General features: G+C 38.0%; 3 protein-coding genes across 3 annotated transcripts; 2 read left to right on the forward strand and 1 right to left on the reverse strand.

The window, feature by feature from the left end:
• Positions 1 to 23: 23 nt before the first annotated feature.
• On the reverse strand, positions 24 to 6,722 carry LOC145465431 (small nuclear ribonucleoprotein-associated protein B-like). The gene is made up of 7 exons (XM_081449211.1): positions 6,640 to 6,722; positions 6,300 to 6,563; positions 2,797 to 2,905; positions 2,342 to 2,419; positions 1,761 to 1,892; positions 869 to 1,042; positions 24 to 368 (listed from the first exon to the last, which is right to left on the reverse strand). Exons 1-7 carry the CDS (start codon positions 6,640 to 6,642, stop codon positions 334 to 336), a joined length of 795 nt encoding a protein of 264 aa, XP_081305337.1. The 5' UTR covers positions 6,643 to 6,722; the 3' UTR covers positions 24 to 333.
• Positions 6,656 to 11,906, forward strand: LOC145465432 (biogenesis of lysosome-related organelles complex 1 subunit 4-like). The gene is made up of 5 exons (XM_081449212.1): positions 6,656 to 6,910; positions 7,045 to 7,116; positions 8,442 to 8,543; positions 9,725 to 9,847; positions 10,326 to 11,906. The coding sequence occupies exons 1-5, from the start codon at positions 6,656 to 6,658 to the stop codon at positions 10,533 to 10,535; spliced, it is 762 nt and encodes a 253-aa protein (XP_081305338.1). The 3' UTR covers positions 10,536 to 11,906.
• Positions 11,907 to 12,877: 971 nt separating this feature from the next.
• Positions 12,878 to 17,035, forward strand: LOC145465135 (ras-related protein Rab-38-like). Its single transcript, XM_081448905.1, has one exon. The coding sequence runs from the start codon at positions 13,128 to 13,130 to the stop codon at positions 13,857 to 13,859; it is 732 nt and encodes a 243-aa protein (XP_081305031.1). The 5' UTR covers positions 12,878 to 13,127; the 3' UTR covers positions 13,860 to 17,035.
• The last annotated feature ends 3,502 nt before the right edge of the window (positions 17,036 to 20,537 follow it).

Below are 20,537 nucleotides of genomic sequence, written 5' to 3' on the forward strand. Positions count from 1 at the left end.
GTAATCATTTGGTAGACACCCAATAGAATCTTTATAAACAGATTTTATTGTTTTGAAAAGAACTCAAATAGTCAAGAATACTAATACAATGATATTTACAAAACATAACAGAATGCAGTGAAAGCAAAAGTATCATTTCAGGATCATTCTTTCGTTCTTGTCTAACTGGTTCATGTATGCTGCAGATTTCACTCCACAGTAACACTGCCGACCCATGTGAATCCTGCCTCTCTTTAAGAAATGGCACAAAATTTACTGACTGGTGGTACAAGACAGGACTGTTTGATTCTGCAGGATTTATATAGTTGACACAAGGAACTTTAACAATCCACTTTAGCGGGGTGGTGGTCGCATGCCAGGTGGTGGTCCTAGAATGAAAACGATTCCATGTAAATGGACAACAACTTTCTGAAAGCAAGTGACTTTAGGCAAATGTAAACAAAACTCTATCTGCTTGTTTAATCATACCAATGAAATGTTATAAATCAGAGAAACTTTGGTCAATGGAAAAATTTAGTATGTATGTTGTATCAAAACTGGTACAGATGAAACTGACAAAAAATACTAATGAAAAACAAATCCACTCATTATCAAATAGATTAAATGTTGCGATGCGTCTGTTCTGTTATAGATCACAGATGACATCAAAATGTGGTAAGAACAGAACAGACACACAGTAACAGAATAAATCCAAGAATAATTCAAGACTTATTAATAATATGGTATATCAGTGAGTGTAGTATTAGAGATGTCATGTACACCACATAAATTATATCACAGTATATCTTCAAGGACTAAGTCTTGTATCTTTGTATGCACACTTTACTAGTTATGGAGTAACTGAAAAAAAGCGAGCTAACTTCCTTACCTCTACCCATAAGCCCTGGTGGTGGCATTCTTCCAGGGGGGCCACGGTTCATTCCGGGTGGCATCATTCCAGGGGGAGGCATACCTGGTGGCATCATTCCTCTGCCTGGGGGGCCCATATCTGGAGGACGCATCCCTGGGGGAGGACCTCGCATGGGCATTCCTGGAGGAGGCCCTAGTAATCAGAGGAAAAAGTTCATTAAAAAATGTTGACCGAGCAAGCTTAACCAACACGGACAGAACAATTCTGTACAAGCAAGTGTAACTGACTATCAATACTACCTGAGAATAATAATATACTGTTGGTTGAAATACTGTCTCTTGGAAAACAGTTCAGAATGGCTTGTATGACTATTTAAACACAACTTAGTTTGGCTGGATCTCTGTGGTTTCACGGGGCTGTCAGTAAGGGCTGGTACCTGTAACACCTCCTGTGGCTGAGTATGTTTGATGGGCCCTTGATGATACAGGTAAATTTGCCTGTTTTTGATACAATTCACCCACAAAGTAACAAGTTTGTTATGGGTGTGAAGATCTTGGCTACTGGTGAATCAAAACTGAATGACAGTCCTTTTTTTCCACTGAACATTCAACATCATGCATCACTGACAATAATGTTGTGAAGTTTGTTACTTATAGTTCCACCCATGATGAAAAAACACATTTTTTTTCACTTGATTTAGCAAAACTGATCAAATGAAAAGTACCCATTTTATGCTTTAAATTTGCTTTGCGGATCACCTGAAGACAGTAATTACATGTATCAATAATTAATACTGGTTAGTTATAAGGAACCTCAGAATTCTTGGATTTTCTCTAACTTTGACCAGAGACAACTCACATATCTCATCATCCACACATGACAATAAACCAATCATTAATTGAATACATACCTCCTGGTGGCATACTTCCCATGGGGGGTCTTGGTGGAGGGGGTCCTCTCATTGGTGCCCCCATTGCCCCACCAGGGGGACCTGGCATAGAACTAGGAACAGAGACTGGTGGTGCTTGTTGTGGTGGTCCACCTGTCAAATGTACATGTACAGAGGTTATTGCATGAAAAGTTGGATTATTTAACATTCTCTTTTAACAATCGTACATGTCAAGTGTATGTATTCTTTAAGTTTGGTAATCAGTTTGGAAATAGTTTTGGTTCAGCTTTCTTACATTACACAATGCTCTAAAAACACTTGCCACTAACTCAACCAATCAGATTCACAATGAAAACTTATCATGACTTACCTTGCATTTGGCACTGATTATAATGTGTATTTGCTCTGAAATTGCAAGTAGCATGGATGTGAACAATGCAGCTATCCTGCTGCGCTGTTTACATTCATGCTACTTACTACATTTAACCATTGTTCCAATTATTTTTTTAAGTTTTGGTTTGAATCTGTTTTGACCTGAACAAACCCCAGGTTGCTGTAAAATTTTGTATCACTGTTCATCAGGTCTTCTAATGTTAACATACCTGCTGGTCCTCCTCTTCCTTGTGGGGTCATTAACTGTGCTGCTGGTCCACCTACACCTCTCACTGGCCCAGCAAGTCCTACAATCATTCATTTGTTTACATATTATCAGCTTAGGGTCAACACGACTGTCATAATCACAAAATTACCTTTTAAATTAAATCGGTAGCAACACCACAGTTCAGTTAGTCAATAAATTTGGAAATTATATGGCAACCGCCTTGGATCACTACTGCCATATCCAGTCTTTTCAGGGTTCTCCCCAAAAAATTGAGAATGACTTTTAGTAGGCAACACCTTGAGCAGTTCCAGAATGTCTTCACCTCTCACATGAAGTATAAACAACTAACTATTACTAAAGCCAGGGTAGCTTGCTCTAATGCAGTATTGTAAAACAACTTAGCTTCTATAGATTATTTAATAACAAACAAATCAGCACTAGTATTAAGGTATATACCTGGCGGTGCGGCAATTGTTGGAGCCATAGGAGCTGGCACTCCCCGTCCAGCAGCACGGCCCATCCCTGCTCCAGGCGCAGCATTGGCTCCAAGCAACTTGGACTTTGACTAAAAGCAAAAACAAGATATCAATGTTTTGTTACAGATGTATTACAGGGCACAAAAAAAAAAAACTTGAATTCAAGCCAGGTTTTTAGCCAGAATTTGAAGAGTGGCTGTCCAAAATGTGCTACAGAGCCTGCTCAAATGAGCAATTTATAAGGCAACATATGAAAAATAAAATAATTTTCTATAGAAAATGGCCATCCTCAGGATGCCTGAACATCCATCTGGCCGAAAGCTAGATTACAACTTACCCTTAAGACAAGTATCTCTCAAATTTTGCTCACCCTGGGCACGCCTTAGTTTGGTCTTTTAATGATTTAGTTGGCAGATGACTTGCCTCATCCCTTGCCCATCGGGGAAGTGAAAATGAAAAGGTACTTTCCCATAAGGAGAATCTACTTGTCCCGGATGACCGGAAGGCACTTTTTTCGTGCCCTGTATTAATTATACAGATCATGGCTGTCAGTAAGGTTTGAGTCACCTGACGCCTTGCTCTTCACAAAAAAAACTTATTACTATGTGGATGAATTGTATTAACAACAGACAAGTTCACCTGCAATGTAATGGGCTTATCAAGCATACAACTGCAACAGGTGTTACCAGTTACAGCCCTGAATGAGAGTCTCGAAGATAACACAGATGTATTTGAAATTCCACAAAAACTCAGTTGAAAAAACGAGAATCCAATTAATCAAGTCAGCACTCAATTCATCCTATGTGAGAGGTGTAATGTTATGTTGATAATGTTCCATTGCAGAGATCACTGAAGACCTCAAATGCCAAAATGTTTAAAGGAAAGTAAGCTGTCATAATCATCTCTCCACAAGCAGAAAGAGGAGGGAATCGCGGTTTTGCAGGGTAAGCTACAAGGGAACTTCCAGTTCAGTCCTAGAAAAATTCTGGCAAGAACGGGCTGGGAAAAGGGGGTATTATGGACATTATCTGGAACAACACAATGAGACTATTAAATTGTTTGTTGATAAAGCCAACTATGCCTGCGCTATGTACAGCTTGGCTTAAATAACAATTTCTGAACCATTTTACTCTTTTAAAGATCACAGTACAGTCGACAGACCTTGCTTATGTCTTGTGTGCTATACTTCAACAGGAGCCCATACAAACCCTATGAGACAACCTTTGCGCGTGTCTTTTTATTTTTAGAAACCTGCGGGGGTTTTTGATTCGCGTGCACTATTTGAACAGCCAATCAGAACAAAGTTATTGTCTTACGTCATGCATTAGTTTCAACAAAAACTATCACAGGAATGGCGGAAAGTGTGGATAATTCATCCAGTGAAGGCTGTGAAAGCTCAGATTATGATGAGATCTCTCCATCAGAATTAAGCACATCTTGGGAAAGTATCAGCGTAAAAGTGGGGTTGACTAGCCTACACGACTTCTACGGCTCGTGACATTTGTACATTTGCCGTTCTCTGTTCAGTCACTTGACTTTTTTTGTCACTTCACTCCTGTTTATGAAGGGCACTTCATGTTGTGTTATAAGGAGGAATTTCAAGTAGAATTGAGCCGTTAGATTGTGGTATAGCAAATTTTTATAGGTCATAGGTCTGTGTGATTTCCATTGTTATCTGCATGTTGCTTCATAGAGTTAGACACCTCTGTAATTTGCCATGAGTTTATGCATTGTTTTGGCTCATTTCTATTGCAAGCTATGTTTTTCAGTGAGTCTCTAAGTATTTACTTTCAAAGAACAAAATACGAAATTTACCGTGAACATGTTGCTTACTTGCATTCGCTATTGTGACGCCGGGCCCGGCTGTGATTAGAACTGTTTGCAAGTACAGTAGTAGATTCTTATAATGGACATCATATTTGTCCTCGTAGGTTTTTCTTCAGAGATGCCATAGCTTTACTTCAAGAAAGCTATAAGTTTGTCTAGAAACATTTTAATGTTTCTATCTGATCGAGCTCATGTTTCTTGAGCTCGATGTATAGGTTTATGCCTCCTTTGGTCGTTCTGGCACCATGATTCAAATGTGCTTGTTTACGTGCAAGTCTGTTGACTGCTTTGCATGTTTTATTTGCCATTGTTCGGCTTAGTTCAGGCAAGATCGTGGTTTCGATCCTCCATGTGGATCTCATCAGTTACCAGTATTTCTAAAATACTCTGTACGTCTGAAGTTGCTAGCGCAACACGTACATCTGTGAGAATGCAAGGCATTCTGCGGCTTGGCGCAAACTTCTCAAGGGTACCCAACTTCACAACCATGTGCTCGTAGATGGGACATTGAAGATTCCACTTTCCATCAACATAAACGATCAAACGAACAGGCTGAAATGGCTCTGTTTGTGGAGCATATGTATACACTTTTGAAGGATATAAAACAAGTACATGTTCAGGAAAATGAGCGGGACGCTCGGTCTTGGCAAGTGGTAAATGTTTGGTTGTTAGATTTAATATTTCGCAGCTGAAACCCGTAACAGAAAGTTCAGAATGCCACTTTTTCAGTAAATCAACCTCAGTTAACATGGACTTTGTTTTCCCCTGAAGCTTTCTTCTTAAGAGATTTCCTTTACGTTGAACCTCACAGCATGATCGTCATCGCCGAGTTTCTCACTAAAATGTGAGCTAGATGCACTGCCACGGTCCGAGTTACCGCTTTCACCCGAACTTGCATCGTCATCTGCTAGAGCGAAATCTAAAGACTTCTTGCAATGTTTGGCAGAAAACTCCATACGGTAATTTCTTTTGGACAGCTTACATGACTAAAGCGCCTCGAAAACAAACGGACAATCACTGCGAAAGGAGCAAAAAACAACGACAAAGCTGGTAAAACAGCTTCACCACAAAGCTTCACTGTGGGGGATACTTCTGGATTCAACTGTTCATGGTCAATCAAGTTATTTATTACCAAGCAATAAGTTAGGAACCAGGGTCTCTCAGCTGTAAATACAGGCTTCTGGACTGAATTAAACAGGAATATGGGAGTAGGAAACAAGATGAGACTTGCCACTTCGGCCGCCATGTTTTTTCTCGAAGTTATATACGGACGTCAGTGAAAAAAATATGCTTTCGCCGGAATTTGAGCTTGCCTGGGGTGAAGACTCTTCTAAAAATAAGAAGATACGCGCAAAGGTTGACTCGAGGATATATGGGAGATGGAGGCTCCTGGTGATGGGCTCCTGACTTCAAATATAATAAACGGGTTTACAAGAAACAAGACTTAATAACAGACGTTTTAAACCTTCAATTCAATGCAGATGTTCCAGCGAACATAGCATAACAGTATATCTCTGATCACAAAATAAAACCCCAAAATATATACTTTTTGACAAGATGAACGATCTTTAGTCTTTCAAAGACTTTCCATCTCGTCCTCAGCAAAAACACTATTTATCTAAAATTAATAACATGTGATTATAATACGTAACTTACATCAGAAGATGGAGGTCCTTCAACTGTCAGAGACACAAGATGTTCCCCTCGCAACAAAACTAAACCAAGCACTCTCTTTTCCTCGCGCTCCGGTGCTTTACTGCTCTTTGGCTTGATTTTCCTAAATTCATCACAGTCTCCTAAAATGATGTTCATGTGCTTGTCGAAAGCTAAAAAAGTCCCTATGAAGCTGCGGCCATCTTGCAATGTGCACCGCATTCGGTAGTTGATGTGCTGGAGCATCTTCGAACTCTTTCCCACCGTCTGAAAAAGTAAACGAGCAAATAATGAAACTCTGCAAAAGTAGAATAATGTGAGATACCTTTGCACCTGTACATACCATTTTGGCGGTATAGATGTTCGAGATTCAAGCAGATGCAAAATTAAAAGTGAAGGGAACACGGTCAACGTTTCGAAACGTTTTCTTTACCACGCGATTAACCGCTGATCAAAGTGTAGTCGGCTCAAAATTGCTCCTTCGATCCAAGATGGCGGACGGTGGAGAGCAAGCTCTTGTGGAAAACGGTAAATCAGAGGACGAAGAAGAGCTTGATTTGGCGAAGTGCGCTGCGGAATTTGCTCAGTATTGTCAAGTGGATGTAAGGAAGGAGGTATGACAACCATCGACGACTTGATTGGAGAAATATTTCGGCAGAAATATTTTTAGTATTTTGATATTTTCAGTCTGCTTGTGTGAGGAGGTAGATTTATGTTCTAAGCTCATTTATTTTTTCGTGTTTTTCAGTCCAAATCTATCGAGGATATCATTGAGGATATGCTTGTTCGTTTGGATGAATTTTCCCATCTTGCAGATACGGTAAAAATTAACAATAAGAACGTGTTATGAACGTTTGCCTGTGTAATTTATTCAGTTGGCAGGACGCATGACCCTTCACCGTATTACAGGATATTTCGTTTTTCGGGAGTTTATTCTTTCCTTACTAGACCATTACATCGAAAGATGATTTCTATGGTACTACATATCACTTTTGAAATATTTGTTTCTGTTCATAACTTTGTTCGTATTTCCGTTTTGAAACGACAACAGATATTTTCGTCCCACATGGTTCACATTCTCAGGTCAAGACATATACCCAGACGCTACCATTGTCTGGTAACGTCCTTATCGGGGGCTGCGTGACTTTTCCGTGATCACTGAGTGAGAATTGTCCTGCTGACACCCTAACTTACGACACTTACGCACGAGCTTGAAAAAGATCGTGCAATTTTTGGACTCTTTCCCACCTGAGGAAAGACATTATGTACACATTATGTATTAAGGTTAAAGAAACATATTTATAAAAGTGGTTTCCTACAAAATCAAATTCACAAATTTCTTATGGTGATTAATATGAGCTAACCTTTGTGCAATATGAAATTACTCATTTCGGAAAAATCTCCACTTAACTGAAGGGATAGTGGGGACAGCTGACGCACAAGTTCAAACCCTGCACACAGTCTTCTCATTTTGTCTGCACTATGTACAAATCATTGCAATGCAAGCATAAACACAAGAAAACAAAACTTTTCATTCTTCTTGTGCTTTTGCTTTATGATTGTAGACCCGGGTGCATGTTCTGATGGACTGCCATGCTGAAGATACAACAAGGCTTTTTAAATTCCATGCCATACACCTGGCAAGCCCCACGCCGAAGAATGCTCTATATAAACGCCACCCCAAATCAGGGGCAAAGCTTGCATTTTCATAGAATATGGACTAGAAACATTACCTAGCAGTGAAGGCACTAGTTGCTGGGAGGGGGTGGGGGGGTGGGGGTATACTCCCCCAGGAAATTTTTACTTTTAGGGGCTCAGAAAATGCCATTTCCCACGTTTTCCTGCAAAAATTTCTATAAATTAAAATAAAAAACATTGAGTGTACATGCTGCCTTAGGCCAAAAACTCCAATCGCACACTGGTATGCTGCAAAATTATAAAGGCCACACTGAAGATCTTCAGGATGCACCCTGGATTGTAGATCACATAGAGGTGTACAGTTTGCAGTTTATTCATCTCACATCTTGTAATTTTTTCATTTGTCACAATAGAATTCCAGTACAATTATTCCACTGGTTATGCCTTTAAATTTGTGAGTTGTACGGTAACAAAACTTGATTTACAACAGTTGTTCTTTGTACACAGATTCGCAATGACTCTTCACAATCCCTTATGGAAATTATACCCCAGCTACATGCAAGATCTCAAGAATTACCAACATTATTCAGGAAGATTGACCAACTAGAGGTATTTGTAACATCGGTTTTAATTTTGCATCTCAGTATCCCAGTATCCCAGTATCCCAGTACAAACATTCTTTTGTTTTTGACATACCCATCTCATTCATTAGTTCTGTAATCCATTTGCAGAATGGAAATGGAGTAATTAGAATGCTAAATACATTTGGTATAATCTTGAAGTTATCAAGTTATTTATGCCAGACAAAAAAAGGCACAAGATTTGACCTGCATGCCCAGGAAGCTTAAACATTTGTAGTCAGTAAAGCTTGCTCAAAACTAAACTCAACTGATATTAGTAGAATTCTACTAGTATACTAATGCAAATGTTGTAATCTGATTGGCTGAGCCATTGAACACTATCAGCCATTAGTGTGCAGTGGCTGGAGGTCATCTAGGAAATGGTGACATTTTTTTCGTTTTTCCAAAGTTTTGGAGGAAAATTTTGATGCAAATGGATAATTAAATTCCTGAGAAGTCTAAACGAAGGACATTAACGCTTTCTTGACATTTAAAAAAGTTGAAATTAGTGAAAAAACTGATGCACATGCACACACAACTTCAATTTTAAATGACAATTCAATCTGAGCGATCTTTTTCAGGCGCAAAGTTTAATAGTACGTCAAGAAATAATTGGAAACCATTATTTGAAGTAAACTTTAGTAAGAATTCTACTAAAAAAATTAGATTATTTGCTCTCAATTTCTATGAGGTGATCGTTGATGAGGCCAAAGGCCGAATCAACTATCAGCTCATAGAAATCTCGAGCTTATAATCTAATTGTCTGTTAGAAGTCACTCAGCTGTCTTCTATCGGAAATCCACAAATTTGATTGGCTCTCTCATCGTTTTCTCTTCATTGACAAACGATGATTGCATGCACTGTCCTTGAATGAAGGTTTAAATATACACAAACTTGTAGGTTTTGGGCAGGAATCCCTCAGAGTCTCTACTGAAACAATAATTTATTGGACAGAGACTCCTAGCCTTCATGTTTCATGAACAATAGTCAACTTGGTGATGCTGCATTGACCATTTACTCATAGAAAACTTGGGCTTGCAGTTGAATTGTTAGATAGATCTTCATAAAATTATACTGGAGACAAGGTCATTATCCCTCTATTAGTAAGCACTGGTGATACTGTATTTTATTTTATTTTTTTGTGCTAACAGGCTATCTTGTTTTATAAAGGCTTTTATGAGTGCTGTTAAGAAGAATGTTGATGAGGTGGAAGAAAGTGTGGCAACCGCAGAGAGAGAGCTTGGGAGCCATACCATTCATAAAGTTCTGAGCTCTATACCAGGACTTAGACAGGTAGCTTTGAAGAGCATCACAAACAAAAGTTACTTACAGTAAGAAAATTAGTCCGTTTCCCTCAATAATGACTGAAAAGTTCTAAAATAGAAAGCTGTTGTGTTGAGCATATGTGTTGAAATTAGGTAATGGTTTGTAACCATGTGTAGAGCAAGGAACTGCAGTAACTAGTGCTAGCTCATCTTTTGATTTTGTGGACATTGGTCGAACCTAAAATAGCCCATTAAAAGGCTGAATTTGGTCTAAAGAAGAGAACAGATTTTAATATTAGTGGGGTTAAAAATAACATACAGATGTTGATGGGCAGGTCTCAAATAGGATGTGGAAAACCATTTAGGGTATGGGGTATGAGTAGGGATTGACTTCCCCGCTCCCTGTAATGCAGGAATCTGTTGGTATACAGTAAATTATACTGTGTCCTACAATAATATTCTGTAGTGAATGCAAAAACATCTCTGATTAATTCTCCTTGTCACAGATGACTCAGAATCCCCCAAAGAAAGATAAAAATTTGTCTGGCTGGCAAGCCCCAGCTGTATTCAAGACCAGCGATTTCTTTAGTTCAACATTACAAGCTACAGAGAAACAGTCAGCAGAAGAGAACACTCAAGAAGCAACAAAACAATCAACCGAGTCTTCAGCTGATAATCAAACAGACGACAACAGCAGCCACACAACAGATAGATAAAGATAAAAATTAGCAAATTATAACAATATTATGGTAGTGAGAATATAAAATTACCAGTAATTTATTGGTCAGTCCTGCAGAATCAAGTTCAAATTGTCTAAATAGCTTTAGAGAATTGTGTTCTCTGTTTTACTGGGCCGGGTTGTTCGAAAGCCGGTTAACGCTAACCCAGGATTAAAAGTTAACCGAAGTATTAATTTTTGTTGTGTAAAAATATTTTTCGCTGCATATGTTTTGTGTAGTTTCAGATTACTCAAACTCAAGACTAAAGGAAAAACAAAAACAAACAAAAAAAAAAAGAAAAGAAAAAGAAAACCTCACCGAAAATGTATAAAAATCAAAGTTCTCGCTAATCCTGGGTTAATCGGGCTTTGAACAACCCGGCCCTGCCGTTAATGTTATGAGATAGATAGCGTGTCCTGAAAGATTTAGCCAGACAGTTTTTCTAAACGTTAGACGTTCGTAATTCTTCCCAATCTTTCCCAGTCTTTTCTTATTTGGTTGGTTACTATATCTGTAGTGTAAACTATAACTTGGTAGACTTATTATTACTCTATTTAGGTAAAACAGACCAAGGAACGTCAAAACTAGAAAAGATTGAGAAAGATTTCAGTTGGGTAATGTTTTTTTCTTATTTTGAAATCAAGTTATATGATTAAAAAACGCGGTCTGTTAGGCTCATAAAAAGTCTCTGTTTATGTAGCGGAGATGTGAAGCTCAAAGGTGCCCTGAATTAAGGATCGAAGATCGAAAGGGTGGAAAGGGTGGAAAATGCATTAGAAGGCAATTACTGTTAAGATTTATGAAATTAGTTCACGTACCTCATCAATTTTACTGTGTCTATACATATCAGTTTGGGAAAAATCTTAAATAACAGTAGATAACTTCTTAACCTAAAGGGTATCAAATTTTATACGTCATGGACACGTGTAATGGCTATACATAGTTGAAAAATTTTAATTAGTGCAATCTTCCAAAGACCATTAAAAGAGTTACATCACGGTTTGCGCGCACCCATCTTGAAAAGTTTAGCCTAAATTTTTCAAGTTCGTCGTTTTCATTCTATGATAATCTTCTCCATTCTGGTACCTTTATGGCTTGTTATTATCTCTTTGATTTTTTTCCATATTACTAAAGCACTATTTTCAGGCTTCCTTCAATTTAAAAGTAATTTCGTACGCGCCCCAGATAACTTAAAATGCCGTCACTGAGCTCCGGTAAGATATGTCGCCTAGATATTTTTCATTGGTACTTTTTGTTAGAAAAAAGATCTGATCACTATTAAGGCTGAAATTTTAGTTTGGGTTAGGATTACGTTGGGCTGAAAAAGTTTGAAAAGTAAAAGAAAATTAAAGTGGAAGCGGTAATTTTCACGGTGAGTGTTATTTAATTCAAGCGTAGTTGGTGGCGCTCCTGCTTTTAAGATTGTCGGAGAGATAAAAAGCCATATTGAAATAATGAATCATGTATAAGAGAAAGAGGTCGTGTAGTTTTAGTCGCCAAGATACAGTATTTGAAAATATGAAACCCATTTATAGGCAGACAGTCGTACGTGATACAAAATAAAAATGAAATCCTGTTTTAACTATTTTGCCATTTGAAAGAAAAGTGTATTGGCTTTTAACAAATGCTTGCTTGACATGAATAAGGAAATAACTGCAGTGATTTTTCTTTGATACTATGTTCTTGTTAAACACTGCCATCAAGGCTGTATGCTAATTTAGCAAATGGCCGGTAAAAATATTTAGACTTTCGGACAAAGATACGTCAATTCGACACCCACATATGCATTGAGTCTTGGGAATTTTTATTTGAAGTTCTATTTAAAAATCTATCTGGGCTAAATATCGACAATGTTCTGTTATCAGTTTCGAAACTGACGCATCCCTGACTTATTTGATAACCGTTCGGTATCTTTTTCAAAATTTATGTTTTAATATGAACATTTTCTTGTTTTCATTGTACCTGTTACATTTGTGTAAATATTTTCTACGGGAGACTTGAAAAATATCATTAAGCAAACTCAGCCGACAAACTAATTATTAAAAGAGCCGAAAGAAAAATATGACATTTAAGTATAATTAATTTGTAAAGGGGAAGATACCCAGAGATTTTTTTCCGATTAAATTATATTTTTATCTGTGTAGAGTTTTACAAAAATTTAAACCGAATAAAAGGAAAGAGGAAGGGCGTTGTTTCTTGGAAACCTCTACGTGTACGAAAATATTCGCTCTTGGACGTGTTCCATATACACCGGCAGTGTAAATTAAATATTTAGTATTTACGTTTGAAGGGTTTCTGTCGCATTTGTTTCATAACATTTCCAGTGCAATATTACGTGTTTGGCTGCATTGAACTGGGTTCTTCATCATTTGATGGATTTCTTACTAGCGCACGCCAAAATGTTTTGACTGTAACCAAATATCTTACGTAAGTCGGCATTTGATTGACTTGAAGGATTTCGAAAGGTCTTGATGAAAGACATGAGTTGAAACATGACGCACTCTTGTGCGATCAGATTTCCTTCCTGAAGCAGGAGGTTTCAGAGATACAAGTAAATATCTACGACATCGTTGCTTGATACAGATCAGAATGTCAGATGCAGAGGTACAGCGAAGCGAAAGCTTTACGAGCCGCGAAATGGAATCGGAAATGGCAAGCGATGCGGCGTTTGTAAGAAGGGACGAAGAAATCTTCCAAGAAGTCAAATCCAAAGAGACGGACTTCACTTTCAAGATAATGTGTGTTGGCGATTATACAGGCTTTGGCAAAAAGGGGGGCTTCGTGTCCGATTATATACAACATCGGCCGCTTAGCTTTTACCACAAGCCGACGATCGGAGTCGACTTTTACTTGAATTTTATCAAATGGAATGATAAATCAACGAAGGAAGAATACAGTGTCAAACTTCAGTTTTGGGACGTTGCCGAGCACGAACGATTTCTCAAGATGACCAGCGTTTTTTGTCGGAATTGTGTCGGCGCTTTAGTGTTTTGGGGACCAAAAAGTCCTTCTCCACTTGGTAGTATATTAAAGTGGAGCGAGAAAATCAAAGAAGCAAACCCAAAAGACGCCAATATACCTATGGTCCTTGTCATAGAGAACATTCCTACATCTAAACGAGGTAAGCCTGTTGACTGGATCGGCCCCGGGAAATTGATCGAAAGCAAGGTGTTGTTGGACGAGTTCTGCGCTCGAAATGGATTCGCTGGCTGGTTTCAGCTCATTTCAAGAGAAGGAGAGGGTTACACAGGTGTAATGACCAAAGCGGTCGATTGTCTCGTTCAAAGTATTTTCAAACAACGAAATCTTGGAAAGCGGTGACATTGTTTCAACTTCCTGTGCGGATCGTATTGAATGCAGGCCAATTCAATAAGGGACTTCCGGATTAGTGTCAAATTACCCTTCACGGTTTTGGAACAATCCCGAGATTATATTAGCATATTGTAATACATCAGCCTGGTACTACATGTACTCTAGTCTCTTCAATGAACAGTTTGGTCTGGAAATGCCTGGCAGAGACCTGTTAACTGCTTGGTGTTTATATTAAACTACTTGTTTATCGCGTGACATCTATATAAGTTGACAATATTGTTTATCCGTCACAAGAATAGCTCCTCATTTCATTTTCGAATTAAAATTTCAAAAGTATATTTGCTTAAACGGTAGAAACAAAACTATGTTAAAAATGGGAAGAAATATTGAATTTTTATCTCTATCGGGTACGTATTTTTTTTAATCAAATATAATTTCAATACAAGCGTAAACAGGCTAACCAGCTAAAGAAAAGTTAATTTCGTCTGTCGTCTTGCATACAAGGATCATTCAAACAAATCAAATGCGCTCATGATACCACGCGATTGGTTACCTTACTAATCTGATGACTGGCCTGCCAAATATAACTTAAGGAAACTTCTATTAATAGTAAGCGATGAAGTTCTGATCTTCGGCAGTCAAAATGTACAGACTCAGAAGAGACTGTTGTATTGTTATTCAGATAAAACTAAACCAACAGACCGTCTAGACCGAAAATAAGTAGAATCGGAAATTCGTCGAGTGCTAGAAAGAAGTTTTCCCATTTCTGGCAAATCCTTCCTTCAATAAACTAGAATCGCGGAAAAGGGACAAAACCTTACGTAAACAAATAGACAACTTAAGATTGAAGGTCAAGGTCCTTTTAGCTAGGGTTTTAATAGTCCGCAGAGGTCCCCAGTTTGAATTTCTTGTCTGTGATCGTGCAAAAAATTTAGGTAATCCTCAGTTATCCTTCAACATATGGATTACCGTATAAGGATGCGTTACCGTAACAGGGGTCGAGAACAGGGTCAGTTTTAATTAAACTTTTGAACGAAGTAAGCTTTCATCTCATTTCTTTTTATTTTCTTCCGAAATAGAACACCATATTCCAACAGACGGGTGTGTTTTACAGTTTGCATGTTTTTGTTTTTGTTTTCAACTTTTTTTTTTTTAACTGAAGTGTGGATTTCAACATGTTCGGCACCACGAGTCTCTTGAAACGTTTCAGATCACGGAACCAGAGTTTCCGCATAACAATATTTTTTTTTAGAGAGAGGATTTTGGCAGAACATGTTCAGATTCCTATTAGCCTCTCCTGCGCAAATTTAAAAATGTTCACAATTTACCTGAAATTTCCTTGGATATAGTGCTTAGCTTGGTCTTTTTATCGTCTTGAAGTTTCGTGATTTTAGCCCGTTGTCACCCCTGACACGGACAATTTAATTTAGTTTCCGATGCACGTAATTCCCGGGCGTATTCTAGTTGCATGTTTTGTACAAAGATTCAAAGGGCTCTTCGAGACAAGGACTGAATGCAAAATCCCTTAGCTCATCACCCTCCCTGCCCCCGTCATCGTCAGGTTCCCCGTCCCTCTCCTCCCACTCTTCAGTCAGCGTGACACCCATCACGCGATATACATTTAAAAAGACTTTTCAAAAACTTATGTATTTCATTTTTGACCAGACACGCGAATGTTTTGTTAGAGATCTAGACATTTCAGTGTTAGAAAAGCCCGAAGCTAATTACCTCTTCTGAACCTGTAACTTCATTCGATCCCTCTTTCACCCATCTTTTATTGTTTTAATTTATTGTCTCAGTTGTTTTTTTTTCTATTGCTTTAATTTCTCAGCCAATCCTGTTAAGCCTTCTTAGAGGTATGTGGCGCCTCAAAAAAATCAAATGTCATCCCTCAGCCTTCCGTCCCTCTTTAGCTTTTTGCCCATGAGAACAGACATGAGACGAGCTCTCTCCTGCTCTAACAAGCAAAGAGCTGCCTCTCTGCTATCATCGAATTAAGGCTTTTTTTTTTCAAAAAAAAAAATAGGTATTTCTTCTTGGTCAAACCGCTATGTTAGTGACGTGAACTTTTTCGCAGAGATCTAGGCAGGGTATCTTTGTTAGATCTCTTTGTTATAAAAGCCATCTGTCGATTAAATTTTAAAGCTTGGCGAAAAAATCTAGAAGCCAACTGAGTAACTTTTCTGATCCTGTAATTTCATTCGCTCCCTGTTTCATGCACCCTTCTTCAGCTTTTTGCCCATAAGAACAGACACGAAAAGATCTGCCCTCATGAGCGAAAAGCTGCCTCTCTGCTGTCATCAATAGTAGCCGAAAGGCCATATTTTTCTTTTCTTACTATTCAATAGCGAATCACCGCTATATCAACGTTTTAGTTTCAAAAACAAAATAATGACTTTAAATCTTATACATGAAAAATGCAGAAAGGTTATTAACAAAGCAGAACTTTGAAATAATTTTGCGCACGAAAATTTAGTTGACTGTTGTTGGTTTTTTTGGACGTTGGCAAAATTTGATATACGACTTACGCTGTACAATTTGGGCTTAAATGAAAAAAGTGGCTGGCTACGCCCCTGCAGTCGGTTAAACTACAGCTCCCCGTCCGAGGAAAAAATTGTCAGGTATTCACGTCACGTGTTTAGTCACACCATGTACCAATGTGTTGCAAGTCTCAGTTACCATGACGTAAAAATGGCGGGAAACAGATTGACCTGTGTTGCAGGCCTAGACGGGAAAAGGGGTAGGGGAGGCGAAAAAGGCCAGGACAAAGGGCAAGGAACATACATTCCTCCACTCTCCCAATCCGTATTGGAACTAGTTACACAGTTGATGTAAAACCCCAGACCAGTTAAAAAGAACCTCTGGAGCTTAAATTGCTTCACAGCCAAGATTCCTTAAAATGTTTACGTGTATCAGCATTGCTCGTAATATGATGGGGTAATTAATCTGCAACGCAAGGCATTAAACTTTCGGAAAACTTGGGAAATTATCGCGACCGGCGAGTTATGAAATTTACAAGAGAAATTTCGCTTATTTTTTTAATGGTCTACGAGAAATAACCTCATAACATGTCCAAAACTATTTCTTCTACTTGAGTTTCGGACATACTACGACGCCATTCTGTGGCCTTTGACAACCACAGAAAGTGGTCGATTGAAATCTCAACAGACTTTGTTCTACCCCATAGAGTATTTACAAGTTAGAAGACAAATGCCGGTAATAGGGGTACTGGCTACCTGAAATAGTCTTAGAGGTACATGTAAAAATGCCTGGCAGCCGGCTAATAGAAATATTTTTTCTCGGAAATTTCAGTCCTACGAAAAATATTTTGCGCGAAGTTCCACACTGTGGGAGATTCCAATAGCTCAATTAGGTGAAAATCCGTTTAGCCACTTTGTCATACTCACGATAGAACAAATTAGGCTACGTGGCCGGTTGTCCGATTTTCTTAAAATCAGTCGTATGATTACAGACCGAATTAGACTCCACTCAGTCTTACATCCATTACATGGTTAAAAGGTTGAAATCCAAAAGAGAGGTCCTTTTAATTTTGGCAGCCCTGATGGAGAGGCGTTTCGTGACAAAAAGCCGTCTGATGAGACAAGTGTGAAGGTGAGATCGTGACTGGTGTGTGACACCTCAAGTTGAAGCTGGTTGTCTTCTAGTTCATTCTCTCGTATTAAATTTGAATTCGAAAGCATTTAGCTTCGTCACGGATCCCAGATCATGAAACTAAAATCAAGCATAAATCAAGTCAGTGATTGTTTTGACGAGTCCGACGACGAGTCATGAGTTTTTCAGTTTTTCTCGCCAGGCTTCTAATTGACTCATGTGATAAACTGACTTGCTTATCACAAGACGCATGTAACTTCATGTGACTCAAACAGAGGACCTGTTCTTCAAGAAGGGGACGCTACATACAACTATACAGTTGGACTGAACTTGAAGGACAAGAAGCTGCATGAAATGAGAACAAGATAGCAAGCTCCTACACGCTGGATTCCCGATCCTTAACAGGAAATCTTTCATAACGTTCGGTTTGACAAGAAAGTAAAAATATCAGTTGCCAAGTCATCAAATTTCGGCCCAATTTATAGTTATTACTTCAACAAGTTGTTTTAAATTCAGTAACGGTCGCCGAGGGTATAGAGACCGTTTGAAGTTTAAACAGCAAAGCCTACGGTTACCACAGAACACAGGAAGAGACAATAGCTGGCTAGTTAAAAGGTCAATTTGTCTACTTAACTTCCTTGAAGGTGTTTTTAAAAACAACATGAACCTACCTCACGCTTTCTACGAGAAACCCGAAGAAGAAAACAAAGATCGTTTGAGTCGACTTGGAAAGGAAATCCAGTTAAAATCGTTCAAGAAAAACATCCTGGAAAATGGTGACGAACTGCATCTGAAAATAATTATTGCAGGTGATCCAAAATGGAAAGAAAGGGTATCTTCCCCAAGGGCCTACTGTACTCCATGGTTGCATCGGGAGGAAGTATCGTGGAAAAATGCATCAAACTTACAGGAGTATACCCTAAAGATTCAGTTTTGGGAACTTGCGCCCATCGACAGATTTCTTTTCCTTTGCGGCCGCAACTGCAACCTGTTCAAAGCGTGTGATGGAGCGATGGTGTTTTTTGATGTCGACAAACCATCTTCCCTTTCCTCGGCGCTTCAATATTTTAAATTAATACAGAGCGCCAATCCGAGCACAGGACGGAATGGTTTTAAAGTCCCCGTGGTTCTTGTCATGATCAACAATTCTAATCAAAACGAGTGTCAAGGAGATGTCGTGAAAATCACACAGGAAATGGACAGTTATTGTAAACAACATGGGTTTGTCACCTGGTTTGAGTGTTTGTCACGCAAGACCGATAGCTACAAGAGGGTGTATGCTAAAGCTGCTCAAAAGGTTCTAGACGAGGTCATCGTTTTGTCAAGGAAAGGAGTGACCATCTGGGGCGACTGGAAACTCAAATACGGCCTAGAAACGTATAATCTCTAAATAAAGGACATCCCATTGTATGAGAACACATTTGTTTTACGGACCATCTTTATGACTTTTTCAAATAAATATCTAGGTTCCAAAAGAATTAAATAATCTATTAACTTCTTTTTCTTTTCTTATATAGATATATATTTATCTTTCCAATTACCACCATTAATAAATTTGCCTGGTCACGCAACAGAAGGAAACAAGTGTTGCGTGACCAATCAAAGGAAAGCCTGGTGGAAAAGATGCAAACTTTACACTTCAAGGAAGCATTCATTGGAATACATTGACTTTTCCCATCAGTGGTTATTATTTATTATCACATGGTAGAGCAACTAGAAAGCCAGTGTACAGAAAATACCTAATGAACCCAGGTCTTTTGCTGCAATCAATCATATTAATGACAACAATCATCAAAGATTAAAAAGAAAAAACAGTTAAAAGGTCTGGATAGTAGCAAGACATGTTCAAATTTTGAGAAACAACACAAAGTTCTTTAAAAACATGTTTCAACAGAATCTTCTGTCATCCTCAGTTTAAATTACAAAGTACAGAGTTGAATATATGGTGTACGCAAAATGCTAATTGACTATAAGAACAAAAGGAAAAATGACAATGTAAAATATTTAAATATGTAAATTAACATGATAAAGTTGATGATTTAGCATAGGTTTTTCCCACTGAATATGAATAGCTTCTTTTATCTTATGCTGGAAGGTGGTGGAAGCGTGATCTAGGATACTGAAACAGTCGTTGGAGCATGAAGAAGCTATTCATATTCAATGGGAAAACCTACCATGACCTACACTAAATCATCAACTTTATCATGTTAATTTAAAACTTTCTTTGTAGTATTTTACATTGTCATGTTTCCTTTTGTTCTTATAGTCAATTAGCATTTGAGTACACTATATATTCAACTCTGTACTTTGTAATTTAAACTGAAGATGACAGAAGATTCTGTTGAAACATGTTTCTAAAAGACTTGTTGTTTCTTGAGAAAACATTTACCCGAGATGTCTGCTATGATTATAATTATTATCACAGAAGCAAAAAGTGTAACCGTTGATTAGGTGGCGTTTGCGTGTTATTCAAAGACACAGTGAGAAATTACAGCATTTTAGAGGTTCAAATAGTTTAAATTTTAATTCATCCAGCCCAATGAATTTTCACATCAGATAACGCAATTTCAAATTTACATTGGTAACAACGGATTTTAAGGTATCCTGAGGAATCGTTTGATTCAATTTTTCATCACTAAACATTCTATTGGAAACAATTCAGAGAGAAAAATCAGGATTTTACATATCTTGAGAGAAAAATTATCGTTGAAATGTTGCATACATCCCTAAGCAGTATAAATGTGAATTAATATACTGACCTACTACAAGTTGCAGAGTTGATGTAAGAGATAAATAAATATTCCAAAAATATAATTTTTAAAGTAGAAATCTGAAATTGTTATTGCAAATAAATAATGACAGAAAATGTTACAAAAATAAATTACAATATTTAGAGAGGAAGCCACATCAGCCTTTGCTAATTTTCATGCATTTAAGACTCTTAATTTGAAATAAACACGGCAAAATACTTTCTAAAAATGCTTTGATTTGTACGATGATGATGATGATGAAATACTTTGATTTGTACGATGATGATGTGTACAAATGATTGTAATAATTGCCCACTATCAATGA

The sequence above is a fragment of the Orbicella franksi genome, chromosome 13, assembly GCF_964199315.1.
Source record: "Orbicella franksi chromosome 13, jaOrbFran1.1, whole genome shotgun sequence".
Lineage (NCBI taxonomy): Eukaryota > Metazoa > Cnidaria > Anthozoa > Scleractinia > Merulinidae > Orbicella > Orbicella franksi.